Source organism: Vicugna pacos, chromosome 7 (genome assembly GCF_048564905.1).
Source record: "Vicugna pacos chromosome 7, VicPac4, whole genome shotgun sequence".
Classification (NCBI taxonomy): domain Eukaryota; kingdom Metazoa; phylum Chordata; class Mammalia; order Artiodactyla; family Camelidae; genus Vicugna; species Vicugna pacos.
The window spans coordinates 4,387,075-4,401,810 of NC_132993.1; the positions used below are offsets into that span (position 1 = coordinate 4,387,075).

General features: G+C 42.7%; 1 protein-coding gene across 13 annotated transcripts in view; it reads left to right on the forward strand.

The window, feature by feature from the left end:
* KMT2C (lysine methyltransferase 2C) overlaps positions 1–14,736 on the forward strand; it is a 235,008-nt gene that overhangs the window by 200,312 nt on the left and 19,960 nt on the right. For 12 of the 13 annotated variants that reach the window (XM_072964111.1, XM_072964116.1, XM_072964115.1 and 9 more), the window contains exons 40-44: positions 1,837–1,915; positions 3,478–3,541; positions 5,348–5,580; positions 8,513–10,219; positions 14,314–14,526. In XM_072964111.1, the coding sequence (XP_072820212.1) occupies positions 1,837–1,915; positions 3,478–3,541; positions 5,348–5,580; positions 8,513–10,219; positions 14,314–14,526 (2,296 nt within the window). The remainder of the gene's footprint in view (positions 1–1,836; positions 1,916–3,477; positions 3,542–5,347; positions 5,581–8,512; positions 10,220–14,313; positions 14,527–14,736) is intronic. The other variant, XM_072964122.1, reaches the window with a different exon arrangement.

Genomic DNA, 14,736 nt, shown 5'->3' on the forward strand with positions numbered 1-14,736 from the left:
GTTGTTTGACAATCTGAATTTCTGAAATTAGAGTATTTACACCCCCAAGTGATATTAAATAACTGCAGAAAGCGTTTCTTAAGTTTTGCTCATGGACCATCATCAGAATTACATGGTCGTTTTTTTAAGGATGCAGATTCACTTACGAGCCGCAGTCCTGCTAAATCAGAACGTGTGGAGATGGTGCTTGCATGTCTATAGTTGTAGTGAGCACCGTGGAGGATTCTTGTGTATGTTGCTGTTTGAGAACTTCTGAGTGGACATGGATTCTCAGTTTAGCCTAATTGTCTTGTTGAATGTGGATGATTATGGAATTGAATATAAAATCTACGTGAATTTAAGATAAACATAATCCTTCAGATAAATTGGGAATCCTTAAGGGTACTTTGTTCAGATGTTTCGAAATGGTTACGAAGCATTGTTGAGATCAAAGAAGGTATTCTAATGATCCTCATTATTACACAGCTTCTGATAATGCTGCCTCTCCGTCACAGAGGTTCTTAACTTTTTAATATCATGAACCTTTTTGACATTCTAGTGAAGTCTTTGAATTCCAACTGAGAATATTTCAATGCAAAGCTAAAAACATAGTATTACAAAAGAAATCAACTGTATTTGAAATAGTTGTTTAAATGTAAAAGTTATGGTATGTGTGCTTTATTAATGCATTAATAAATTTAGCAGTAGGTCTAATTACCATAATTTCAAAGCAGTAATGAATCTAAATGATCTATTGCATATGTGCAGCAACTTTTGATATGAAAGTAAGATGAATTCTATCGGCAACAAGTCACGGTACTGCCTGTAGTGCTGCAGCTTGCTGCCTATCGTCAAAGTGCAGGAAGTGCTCAATTTAACTCTTTACTTACTTTAAAATATAGACCTCAGAGTCAAGCCCCATTCTTTCAGCATTATGGCTCTGTCAGTTGTATTGTTTTCTGTCCTACTGAGCACTTTGAAGAAGTAGAGGAGAGTCCTTTCTTAAAGTGTGATGAGTTGACTGAGGGTGATAGACAGTGAGTGGGATCTGGACTATTCCAGACCAGAGCGGTAGTGGGGGCAACAGACAAATCAAAAACCTGAGTAAAGAAATTAAGAAGCATATCTTCTAAATTCTAATAGTATCTAGATATTAATGCACAACATTTGATACATGATTTGGAAAATATGTCCTGTTATGTTGAAGCGCTTCATTTCGTAACTCTAGAAGTGTTTTCATTAAAGCAGTAATATTTCTGTGAAGTTTTTAATTAGTATAAGTAACATTTGCCAAGTATTTTTTAACCATATAGATTTTCTTGGTCAGTGATCAGCTTTTGATTTGCTTTAACATTTTAGGCATCGAAATGTACAAAAATGTATAAAATGTCTTGAGATGCATCTTCTGTTTTAGAATACAAAAATGAAGCTACCAATTGTTTTTAAAAGATTGGAACAAATCATTTTCTTAGAATTAATGTAATAAAGCTATGTCTTCACTATTTTTTAATCTAAAGGACTTGAATTAATTTTATTTTAATGTATAACAAGGCATATAACAGAATAAAACCTCTAGCGTAGCCACGTTGGTTTCTCATCACAGCCTCACTAGTCACTGTAGGGAAGTTACTTAGTGTCTCTGAACCTTGCTTTTCATCATAAATGAATGAGGGTAGGAAAAACCCACACTTCACAGAGTTGTGTCGTGCGCTTCGTGTACAGAGAAGAGGGCTTCGTAACTGTTTTTGACAAGGACGACGTTGCCGTTACTCTTTGTGGAAGGAAAAATAATTCAGTACTTAAAAGTTGTTAGTTTCAAATGCTTATCATTTGACACCAAGTACTTCCTTTCCACAGGTTTCCCTTCATGGGCCCTTCGGTGACGGGAGCACAAACTGGCGAAGGCCACAGTCTCCTGCCACAGGCCGTTGCTCAGGTATTGCTGCTTGGAACTCGTCACTGTAGAACGCAAGCTTCCCTGTGCTTCTCACCAAACCTAGTCTTGATAGTGAGGCCGTGCCTAGAAAATAGTACAAATCCTAGAGCCCTGCCAGGAAGTATTATCGTGGAAATAAGTATCAGTGGAAATAAAGACACATTATTGTTTTTTAAGGGAAAGGCAAGTTAAGGCTACGGGCAGTTTCTGAAAAGGGTTTATGTATTTAAGGGGAGAAGATCACTTGGAGGGAAACCAGATGCTCAGAGTGTTTGTGTTTGCTTTTGTTTACGTCTCACTCTGCAAAGACATTTTCACGTCCTACGTTGTAGAATTCATTCAATACATCTAAATGTAAAACTGCTACAAATTATAGAAAATAATGAAATGCTTATAAAAGCATTTTATTTTGATATGGTTAGTCATGTTCTTCTGTGTACTCCTTGGAATAATTTAGTTTTTGGAATATTTATCGTTTGTAATAAGCAGCTTTAAGTAGGAATATTTAAATGTTTAGTGTCAAGAAATGTCCAGGAAAGTAGAATTGCTCATTTCATATTGTGTTTTCCTCTGTGCTACCTACTGTATGTCTTTTTGGCATTTTCTTTTTTGCCCTGCCAGTTAGTTGTGCTTTAGATTTTTTACACTGATAATTAGTCTTTTCATTATTAAAAGAAGAGGGAGACACCATTTGACACACAGTGGAAAGAGCATAGGCTTCGTAGCTGAGTTTAAAGAATAAAATCTGATATGAGTTTATTGTGCAACTTTGGGCAAGTTTTTTAACCTCTGTTTTTTGATCTGTCAAATGTTACACCACCTGCTTCACAATATTACAAGGTTTACATGTAGTATATTCTGGATGCTGGTATCATTTGTAATTGCTACCTTGTATACAGCTCATGTCTACCAGAACTTGTAGCAACTCAGTAAATGTTTTTTCAGAGTTATTTTTATTTATCAGATTGTTGCCAGGGAATTGTGAGATTATCACGAGTATTTATTTGGTCTCCCTGGAAGAAATAAGACATTTAATGAAAAAATAAGACTAACCTTTTAAACTAGTGTATATTTGTTTTATTATTTGTACATGTTAGAGACATTGGTTCTTGTTTATAAATAAATAACTACGTTGTGGAGTGTAAACCTAGAACCTTTGTTTTGTCTTAGTTGCAGAAGAAACTAGGTATATCATCAAAAAGTGGGGTTTTATGTAGATCTTTAGCTAAATACTAACACTGTTTGATTTGCCATACTATTACGTTTCTGATGAATAACCCTTTACTTTAGAAATAATTGCTTTTCAACTGAAATCTGGAAAAAGTAACAGTTGAGAGATAGTTTTAAATTTCTAGAAATGAGGTTGTCACCAGTAAATTATTCTACTTTTTATGAAAATTGAAGGCTTTTAAGATGCCATAAGACATGAAAGGTTTTTTTCCTTCCATTTCTTTTTCTTTCTTTCTTTCTTTTTTTTTTTTTTTGTTTTCATTTTTTAAAGTTTTTTTTCCCCTTTAACTGAAATGTGGAATAAACCTATTTGTAAATTTTACTTATTTTAGGATGGCAGTATAACACATCAGATTTCTAGGCCTAATCCTCCAAATTTTGGTCCAGGCTTCGTCAGTAAGTATAAATCTGATCAGTTCCATGTTCTCTGGGGATTGCTTGTTTGCATTGTATTTGTGTTCTTCTAAAAACATGGAGTTAGTTTAGGTGTGTTATTTAAATCAAAGGGCCCTCGTTTTCTATTAAACATCACTGCCCTATTAGGCATCTTTCCCTCAAGGCATGTATTTTCTTTGCTTTTTTTCTCTGTGCATGAATAATTACCATAAGAGATAAATATTTTAATACAGAAAAATCATCTTCCCCGCTCTCTTCAGTATTGCTGCTGTTTTTGTATCTAGAGTGGGCACTTTACCATCTGTAGAACTGAACCACTTCTTCTCTAATGACTGTCTGCCTGAGTGACAAGGACACTAAATGGGGACAACAAAGGGAACTATGCTGGAGCTGAGCCGGGTTAGCAGCATGGTGTGAAGGTCAGGGATGCCGGATGCCACTGAATCCTTCCTAGTTGCCTTCAGGGGTCCCAGGTGGTTCAGGATAGCATTTAAAGTTCTCCCCAGACTGAACCTTTCTGAAATCTTCAGACTGTTTAGCTAACTTTTTTTTCACCATTATTTTTCATTTTGCTCACCTCTGCTCTCCTGGTTCCAGAAACCAGAAAGGCTTTCCTTGCGGTAGGTCTCATTCTACCAGAAGCAGAACTTCTGAAATCTTGTGAAAAAGCCTGTTCTTGAAAAATGCCCTTCAAATTTAGTAGACTAGATTCCAAGTTCATCCATGTACTGGAACTTCTGGGTTTAAGAACAAACCCAAAGTCTGACCTTTTGAAATTACCCCTGCGTTAATTACAACGATTTGAATACGTATTCGCATTAAAAACAAGTAAACTGCTAAAACCAACTGGCTTTTTCTGGCGTTATTGTGCCCATGGCTTTGGTTGGACTCTTACTGTATGACAATATTCTGTTATCATTGATGTAATTTTTCAGCTAATGTCCTTCTTGGAATTGTATTTATTCATATATTTGTCTTATAGTGAGTCAAAAGGTATATTCTGAATTTCACAACCATAAGATGACTTTTTTTTTTTTGAACTTGGCATCAGTGAAGTAAAGTGCCCTTAAAGAATAAAGAAAGAATATCGGTACAAGATGAAGAGATATAACTATTTGGGGAGATATTAATGACAGTCACACAAGTAGAAAAGATTTTACTTGGTTAATTACTTCCTACCTTTGCTTATTTATAGAATTATAAATTACAGAATTCATGAAAATCACCAGTGGTTTTAACGTACAGATTTCCTTTATAAAACAGACTTCATATTGGGCCTCTCTAAAGCATCCTAGGTTCCCTGTCTCTTAGTTTAGGACATTTTCACCAGTTAAAAATAGGGAAACCCTTATAAACTTAGGAAAGTTAGCATGGAAAGTGATGCCTAATCCATGCTCAGGACATTGATAGGGTATGTCTCACTTCGTCTCTTCAAAATCTGTAAGGTTGAGTTAATCAGATACTGTAGCTCAGTACACAGTTTGGCGTGTGGGTTAGGGAGTTTGGTGGTTTAGCTGATAAGTATCCCGTTAGATACGTGTTCTACTTTTCAAAGATTGGGTTCATAGTATTTTTAAGTATGAAGTTAACCTGTGTCCTAAGAACATGCATTCTTTGGTTTTCTTAAATATTTTTCTAAAATCTTCTACCTTATAATTACATTGTGGTCTAATATTTAGTATTATGTTTTCAAAATATCTATTAAAAGGTCATGATGAAACTGTTTCCATACAGAGTGGATTTGTGTAACTTTTGTATTGGACTCTTAGAAAATTAACACAGATGACTTTCTAATTTTTCCCTCAGATGATTCACAGCGTAAGCAGTATGAAGAATGGCTTCAGGAGACCCAACAGCTTCTTCAGATGCAGCAGAAATACCTTGAAGAGCAAATTGGTGCACACAGGAAGTCCAAGAAGGCCCTTTCAGCTAAGCAGCGTACTGCCAAGAAAGCTGGGCGTGAATTTCCGGAAGAGGATGCTGAGCAACTCAAGCATGTTACTGAACAGCAAAGCATGGTTCAGAAACAGCTAGAACAGGTAATAAATAGGTTTGCAAAATAAGAAGCAATTGTTAATGAGTAGAATATTTTGGCCTGTCATTCATTAATGACACAGGCTATTGATTAGTGTTAAGTGGCTGTCAAAAGTGACAGCTCTGAGCCCTCTTACTGAGTGAAGCAATAACAGCCCCAGGTCTTGCCGCAGAGTAACTGTCACACAGCACACACTTTTATGAAGTGCTGCTAATGGGATCGATTCTCATGACCCTTACTTAGAGCTATTTTCATGCTCCAGTGTGAAACCCTGGTATAGCTAGTCTTGCTGGGGAAATTCAGTTACTCTCCCTGCCCTGGGAAATTGCGGTGCAGAGTCTTGAGCTTTGCTGAGGACGGCTCGTGGGGGTCCTCGGTTTTCCAGTTGGACTTGACCTCTGCTTTGCTGTGTCCTTTGGTTCCCTGGTTTCTAATGGAATTTCAGCTAGAGCATTTGAATCACTCTGGTGGGATTTTTTTCATGGTATGTTTTTACTAGTATTTCTTATCAGTATTTTGATCTCAAAATACATTGGTATATCTTATGTAAAGGACTCGTTCCTGAAAAATGAGACCATTTTGCTATTATCTTCCATTATAAACCAGATGGTTTTCAAAATGCTCATACTGAAATAAAAACTATACTTAAAAAGAAGTAAAATTTTAAATTTTTACTTAAAATAAAACAGTAATAGTGTTCAAAATACATCACGTGGCCGCTCCTAGGTATTTACTCAAGTGAATTAAGAAGTTAGGTTCCCACAGAAACCTGCACACAGTTGTTTTATCATGGTCACCAAAAACTGGAAATACCTCAGATATCCTTCAGCGGCGAATGGTTTGACAAAGTGTGGAACATCCACACAATGAAATAGTACATAGCAATGAAAACAAACTGCTGTTACACACCACGGCTTGGAGGGATCTCAAGAGCATTATACCAAGTGTAAGCAGCTAATCTTGAAAGGTTATCTATTGATTCCATTTATAGAACATTCCTGAAATGACAAAATTTTAGAGGTGGGCATGGTTTAGTGCCTGTCTTAGGGATGGGGAGGACGGTTGGACTACAAAGGGGTAGCTCACGAAGGAGTCTGTAGAACCCCTGATCGTGACTGTGGTGATGGCCACAGCAAGCTCTACAGGTGTTAAAGTTCACAGACTACACCAGAAACGGTCAATTTTGCTTTTAATTGTCAGTGTAAATTTCAATCCAGATGTTAATAGTAGAAAGGGAAGAATTCAGAGTAGATTGACTTGATGGAAATCAGAGTGCTTTCTTTGTAATGAACACATTTATGCCCTGTATTACCTAAGATTCTCTGCCACCTTCTGAACAAGTCAGTTTTATCACCATTTTACATGTGAAGAATTCTGCAGAGTCATCGTAGAGGTCGGTGACATGTTCCTCATAGCTGATGTACTGGATTAGGGATTTGAACTCAAACGTTTTTATCTCCAAACTATAGTTACTACAATAATGTACCAGCAGTAAGGTGACTGCAGTGTAATTCCCATCGTTTAAAACCAAGACTATTCTGTAATGAGAGATTTCTCTTTAAATTTACTCTCTGGGACCATGTTTATTGGAAGTAAATATGCTTTTAAAGATTCCTTTATAAATTATTTTTAGTCCTTTTATTGCCTTCTGGTATATTTCTGTAAATTTTTTATGCTGACGGTGTTGTTTTTGCATGTCCATGGATCAGGTCCTATTTAGAAGCTAATACTGTACTTGGGAAACAAGACACATCATCTGTTACTGTATAGTTGCCAGCAGTCCCGCGTAACCTCCTTAAGTAAGCAATTGACGGTAACATTTTTAAGAGAACTTTTCAGATGTCATGGGAAAGGCGCTGGCTACCACCTTCTGTATCCCAGGTAGTGTTCTAGATGCTTCATGTATATTCATTCTCCTTCGGCAGTCTGGTGGGAATTCCTCAGCTCTAGCTAGTAAACCAGTCAGGAGAGAGAAGGAAATGTGAATAGGAGTTATACAGCCGCTGGAAAACAGGCCAAAACCACTGTATGCAGAGAACATGCTAGTCTACCCGGGTAACTGCAGAAAACACACTGGAAACCTGTTGGAGCAGGGCCCAGTGCGCTAGCTCAGCATGCAAAGACTGGGTGATCTTGGAGGGTACGCGCACCACCTTGCACCCTTTCTCCCACGTCCCCAAGTGGGGTGGCACGCTCTCAGGCCACGAGTTGTGTGTTTATTTGAGATTGGTCCGTAATGTCTGCACACTGAGGCACAAAGGCTTTGGAATGAATCAACAGACACAAGTCAGGCGTTACATTAGGAACTATTTAAAACACTGTCTCAGAGCTTTCACATATTTCACAAGCTGTAATTTGAGTATGTTACCTCTAAAATTCGAGGAGTTTGACCCATCTAGTCTTTTTAACCTGGAGGGGAAGGTGTGGTATATGCGCTAATAACTCATCTTTTTTTAACATGTACAATTTTGTATATTTAAAAAATGAAATCTTCACATGTTTAAATGGTTCAAGTCTGAGTTAAATCTCACCGCTAATCCAGCCGCATGTATTGACGTAACTTGTAAGGCATCACCATTAGCTGATTCCAGTGTAGCCTTTGTTTATTGTTTTCTCTGACTTTTCATATGTAGTTGAAATAGTTTATGACGTTCAGAGTAAGATTTTCTTAGTATGTATTTCAGAAGAATGTTTTTCAGATTTGTTTTTGGTGTTAAAACGTCTTTACGTATAAATTTAGAAAAATCCTATTGAAAAGATTGACAGTCTTTGTGATCAGTCCGTCTTTTGGCGTGTGATTTTTGCTGTTGCCCAGGCATTTTTGCCTCGACAGGCTTTTAACTGCCTTCTGTGTGACCTCCACCGTAATCGTCACCAGTGTTTCAGTTGATGCCTGTAGTGACGTAAATGATTGAGATTTAGTTTCATTACTGCAGATTCGCAAACAGCAGAAGGAGCATGCCGAGCTGATTGAAGATTATCGGATCAAGCAGCAGCAGCAGCAGCAGTGTGCAATGGCCCCACCAACTGTAATGCCAGGGGTCCAGCCCCAGCCACCCCTGGTCCCAGGTGCCCCCCCACCCGCCTTGAGCCAGCCCGGCTTCCCCATGGTGCCTGCGCAGCTGCAGCACCAGCAGCATGCAGCCGTCATCGGCCACAGCAGCCCGGCCAGAATGCCCAGCTTGCCTGGGTGGCAGCCCGCCAGTGCCCCTTCTCACCTGCCCCTCAATCCTCCCAGGGTCCAGCCTCCTGTTGCCCAGTTGCCAATAAAAACTTGCACCCCAGCCCCAGGGGCAGTGTCGAATGCAAATCCACAGAGTGGACCACCACCACGGGTGGAGTTTGATGACAATAATCCCTTCAGTGAAAGTTTCCAAGAACGAGAACGAAAGGAGCGCCTACGAGAGCAGCAGGAGAGACAGCGCATCCAGCTCATGCAGGAGGTGGACAGACAGAGGGCTCTGCAGCAGAGGATGGAAGTGGAGCAGCACGGCGTGATGGGCTCGGAGCTGGGCGGTAGGACCTCCGTGTCCCAGGTTCCCTTCTACAGCTCTGACCTGCCTTGTGATTTCATGCAGCCCCCAAGGCCCCTTCAGCAGTCGCCACAACACCAACAGCAAATGGGGCAGGTTTTACAGCCCCAGACTATGCAGCAAGGATCCATTAATTCACCCCCCACCCAGAGTTTCATGCAAACCAACGAGCGAAGGCAGATAGGACCTCCCCCGTTTGTTCCTGACACACCGTCAGTTCCTGGTGGAAGCCCAAATTTCCATTCTGTTAAGCAGGTGCATGGAGGTCTTCCTGGGGCTGGCTTCCAGCCGTCCCCAGTGAGGCCTCCTTTTACACCTGCTTTACCTGCAGCACCTCCAGTGGCTAACAGCAGTCTCCCGTGTGGCCAGGACGCTGCTGTAACCCATGGGCAAAGTTACCCGGGATCAGCCCAGTCTCTCATTCAGTTATATTCTGATATAATCCCAGAAGAAAAGGGGAAAAAGAAAAGAACAAGAAAGAAGAAGAAAGATGATGACACAGAATCTACCAAGGCACCTTCAACTCCGCATTCAGATATAACTGCTCCACCAACCCCGAGTGCCTCCGAAACTACCTCCACCCCTACGGTGAACACGCCCGGCGAGCTTCCCCAGCTCGCAGAGCCTGAGGTGGTGGAGCCAGGCGGCCCGTCGGCTCCTGACCCGGCCGCTGGCCAGCTGTGTCCAGAACTGGAGAGCAAACTGCCCACTAGTGACTTCTCGCAAGGAACCCCAAGCCAGCAGACCTGTGCAAATTCAGAGGTGGATAAGCTCTCCATCGAAACCCCTGCCACGGTGGAAGAGGTAAAACTGGAGACGGCTGAGCCAGAGCAGCGCCCAGGCCAAGACGGGCCTGAGCTGGAGGAGCGCACGGAGGATCAGGCCAAGGAAAAGGCTGCGGCCGGCCCTGCCTCCGCCGGGCAGAGTCCTTCCCGTCCTGCTGGGGCTCCTGCTGCCAAAGGAGATTCGGGCAATGAACTTCTGAAGCACCTGCTGAAAAACAAAAAGGCTTCTTCCCTTTTAAATCAAAAACCAGAAGGTGGTTTTTGTTCAGAAGAGGACTGTACAAAGGACAACAAACTAGCAGAGCGGCAGAACCCAGCCGAAGTGGTAAGTGTGGCTCAGGGAAACTACCACTTACTTTTTTCCCTTTCGTTTTAAATTATAGTTACAGCAGATTAGTGCCAGCCGCGGTGTGGACTGTTGTACACTGTCTTACAGCCTTTTCACTCTGGAGTGAAAAGAACATGGATCCCAAGTTTTGACTTACACTAATGAATTATATCAAGTAATCATTTGTTTACTGTATTTTTCAAAAATCAGGGCTATGTAGGGTAATGCATTTCACACGTAACAAGTTCCTGTCCGTTGGCTGCTGCCGCACTGAGCTGATCTAACGAAGTAAGTGTTGATGCGTCCTTACTGCAGGTAGTGTGCAGCCTCCAGGAACCTCTCTGAAATGCAGAACACAGTCCACACCCCCTGTAGGTACCCCAGGGACTCAGGAGTGTTGGGCATCCGTTCTGTTGCAGCATGTTAATACTTCCTGTTGCACAAACACAGCCTCCTATGTACATGCTCTTGTATCTTTGTAGTTTTCCATGTATCCATATTCTGCCCTTATTTAGTTGTAAGCATTGGGTTTGCTTTTGTTTTTCCATTGTGTGAAGAACTTTCTTGTAAATATACCTTTATTAGATTCCATCTCCCTCATTTCGGTGAACTTCCTTGAGATAGTTCCCACACTGGGTTTTCTCGGGTTATAGGAATCGGTCCACTTGTCTCATCTTTCAGAGGCTGCAGTGCCCTTATTAGACTGTTCCTAAAGCTTTCCCTACAGTGCTTCTCAAAGTGGATTGTAAGTTTCTCATTTTTCAGTTGAGTGGGGTGGAGGGGTGTGTACAGCCATTCAGAGTTGCGGTTCTAAGATTGTTAGTGAAGCCGTTCACTTGCAGCTGTTGGCTTACTCTTCGTTTTCTCTTACTTGTCTCTCTGACCATCCAGTAGGGGTGGAGCGCTGACCCCATTGTTTCACGTTATTTTTCTAAATTTCGGTGGTGATACTTTTTCAGTCACATTTGCTATCAGCGAATAGGCTCAGTCTCCAGCCGCTTAGTCCGCTGCATCTTATGCCGAAGGAACACCAAGCTGCTTGCTGTCCATGTTGTCTTTCTGATTTCACCCCTTCCCTGGGCAGCCGTGACGCTGCCGTTTCCGCCTGCTCTGCGCTCCCTTCTGTTTTCACATCTGGCCACTATCTTTTTATCTTTCAGAACTCAGTTCTGGAATCATCTTCTCCAGATACCTTTCTCAGCTCAGCCAGTCTGAAATAGGTGCTGACGCCCGTGTGCTCACATAGCAGTTGCTGTAGTGCCACTTACCGTAAATAGCTCCTCAAAGGGCACAGACTGCACGCTGAGTGCCTTTCTGTCCTCCGTACCTCATGGAGTACTTAGCACATCATTGGTATTCAGTGGGCTGTGTTGAAGTCAAGTCCTAACACTGGTGATTGTATATAAGAAACATAAATACTGGGTGTCGCGATGGAAAGAGAGATGGGCTTGTTTGCGTACATGCAAGTGGACTGACCGCTGGGGAGGCTGCACAGTGGGGGGCCCTTCATCACCAGGGGTGAGGCCTTCGTACCGCATTCCAGGTTACACCATGCTGAGCACTCGCCCTAAGTGCCATTTAATCATATGGCAGGCATGGCTACTCCTCCCGTTTTTCCAGTGACGAAAGTCATTTACTTCCTAGTCCCACTGAAGGCAGGCTTGTTGGGGCAGTAGTCGGAGAGGCGCGGTTCTCCCTCCATGCTGAGGAGGTCTGTTTTCTCACACGGACGCTGGGGCTGGAAGAGCACCCCCCCGGTTGTGTGTGGCGCGGCGCCTTTGAGAGGGCGCACCCCTCAGCCTGCGTTAAGTCTGAGTTTTCATCTCTTCCCAGCCTGCGGCCTGGGCGGGGCACGTCGGCCTTTCTGTCCCGGGGTTTCCTCATCCGCAGAACGGGGTTGCTGGTGCTCCCTGTCACTGGGCTGCCGTTGCCACAGGGCCAAGAGGACTCAGAGTGCACCTTGTGCTTGTGCTGTTCATCCAAAGCGGTGCGTGCCCGTGACCTGCCAGCGCATACCTAGGGGTCTGGCAGGAGGGATGTACGTTCTGACTTGTGCAAAGCTGTGACCACATGAGTAGCTTATGAACAACTGTGTCTTTACTAATAGAGAAAAGTGAGAGAAAGAAAACAACCTAAATCCACAACAGCGGTTACTGATTCAGTTATTGTTTCTGTATATCTGTATGTGAATGATATACAGATTTTTTTGCAGCCATTAAAATTTATGCTGTACATGAATGTTTAATGTCATGGAGAACAAACCACATGTCAAGTTTAAAAAGCAGCCACTGAAATAAAAGGATGCTAAGTGTGATTTATTGTGTTTTTAACAAAATATGTGTAGGCATAGACAAGATGGTAAGCAGGTACATTAAAATGTGAAGTATTTCTATCCCAGGTAAACTTCTGGATGATGTTTGGTCTTTCGTGTTCTGTAATTTAAAGTATTCTTTGAACTGTAGTAGTGCCTGCTTCTCAGGGTTGCTGTGAGGTAGGAGAAGCCGGCTAAGCACTTAGACAGTGCCTGACCCTGCAAACCCGACAAGCAGTGCATCGTGCTCCAGTTGTGAGCCAGTGAGGAGGGCTTGGGCCCTTCCTACCCACAGTGCAGTCCTTGGGGGTCAGCAGCGTCGACTTCCCTGGGGGCTCTGTAGGAAAAGTGGAATCTTGTGTCCCTGGCGTGGTCATCCCAGTCAGAGTGTCTTTTAACAAGATCCCGAATGATCCCCGTAAATACAGACCAGGAGGGCGTGGCCCTGGGCCTGGGCTTTGCAGGGCTTGGATGTATCACAGTCACCTAGACGGCTTGTTCACACGTAGGTCGCCGGGCCTCGCTCCCACCACACTCTCAGGAGGTCTGAGGTGGCCCAGTCCAAGGTGGTGCTCGTTCTGCTGCTCTGGGGACCACCCTTTGAGAACCATCGAGCTAGTCCCAGGCTGGGGTCCCTGCTTCCACATCCCCTCTTTTTTGTAAGAGCTAAGAATGGTTTTTACATGTTTAAGTGGCTGAAGAAAATCTGAAGCAGAGTAGTAGTTTACAACATGTGAAGATTACATGAAATTTAAGGTTCAGTGTCCATGAATTGAAGAAGGTTTTGGGAACGTAGCCAAGCTCACGAGGTTCTGCTGTCTGTGGCTGGTCTTGCCGTCCCAGGGCAGAGAGCTGAGAGCACAGCAGGTGCCGTGGGTTCTGCAAAGCCTGAAACGCTTACTCTTTGACCTTTTCCAGAAAAGTTCTGCCACCCGTGCTCTGAGTTATGCCATGTAAATGGAAGCTGTAATCTGCAAACCCTCAGAGGTTCAATGCAGACTGCAGTAAATGAAGTTCAGCAGCTATTAGGTGTCTGTAGCAAAGGATGGCTTTCAAGTTTAGAAATAATGGCCCCTAAAAATAGTCCCATATTTTTAGGTATTGATGGCACTGCCCTTAAAAACCTCTTTAAGGATTGGTTTATTCTTAGCCGTAAATACAAAAGTAAAGGTTTATTTGCTATCATGTAGGTCCTCTTTCATTGACTGCAAGTGTGTGGTGATTACTCAGTCCTGTGTGGTCGTGAACTAAGCTGAATGACTAGCGCTGCTTGTTTTTACTGATCTCTGAGCCCGGCAGCCCCTCGCAGCTGAGATGTGCAGGCTGCGAGGCTTTTCTGGAGCCTGTCAGTGGTTTCCTCACGCCTTGTATTTTACCCGTTCCTAAGGGGAACCTAGATAGCACGCTAAAGACCACAGTGCAGAGGCCGTGGTGGCTAAGAGCCTCCAGTGAGCAGGATGGGGAACTCCAGTCTTTGGCACCAGTGGTGTGGGCAGCCCGGAGGAGTAATGCTCCCTCTGAAGGGAAAACAGCCACACTTAACGAGTTCTGCTCTTTCCTGAAGCTCTGCAGCTTGCTGGTTTCCATACTTGAGAATCATGTTTGGAAAAGGGGGTGCTGTTTTCAGAAAACACTTAGACTATTTGATGCCACCATCTTTCCTCCTTAACTTTTGGTACCCATGTTAGGGATACTTGGCTTAGGATGGAACTGAATTAGCGTGAACTGAAAATCAAACGTGAATAGTTCACTTATTTCTTAACCTTTCCAATTACATTAGCAAACTTTGGGGGCTCAAATGCAAGGTGGTTTTGGATGTGGCAACAACCAGTTGCCAAAAACAGATGGAGGAAGTGAAACCAAGAAACAGCGAAGCAAACGAACTCAGAGGACTGGGGAGAAGACAGCACCTCGCTCAAAGAAAAGGAAAAAGGAAGAGGAGGAAAAACAAGCTTTGTACTCTACCGCCGACACCTTTACCCACCTGAAACAGGTGAGTCCTGCGGAGCAGCCCCTTTAAAAATTCAAGGAAATGAGACATCAAGTGCTTTTTTAACCCTGTTAAACCGAAACTTTCTCTTTGTTGCGATCATTTCCTGAAGTAGAGAGTTACAGGGATAAATATATCGCAACAAGGAACCTAGTCGATTTCCTACCTGCCAGATTTGTCCTATTGGCACCCCCAAAATTACAGTAAAATAGA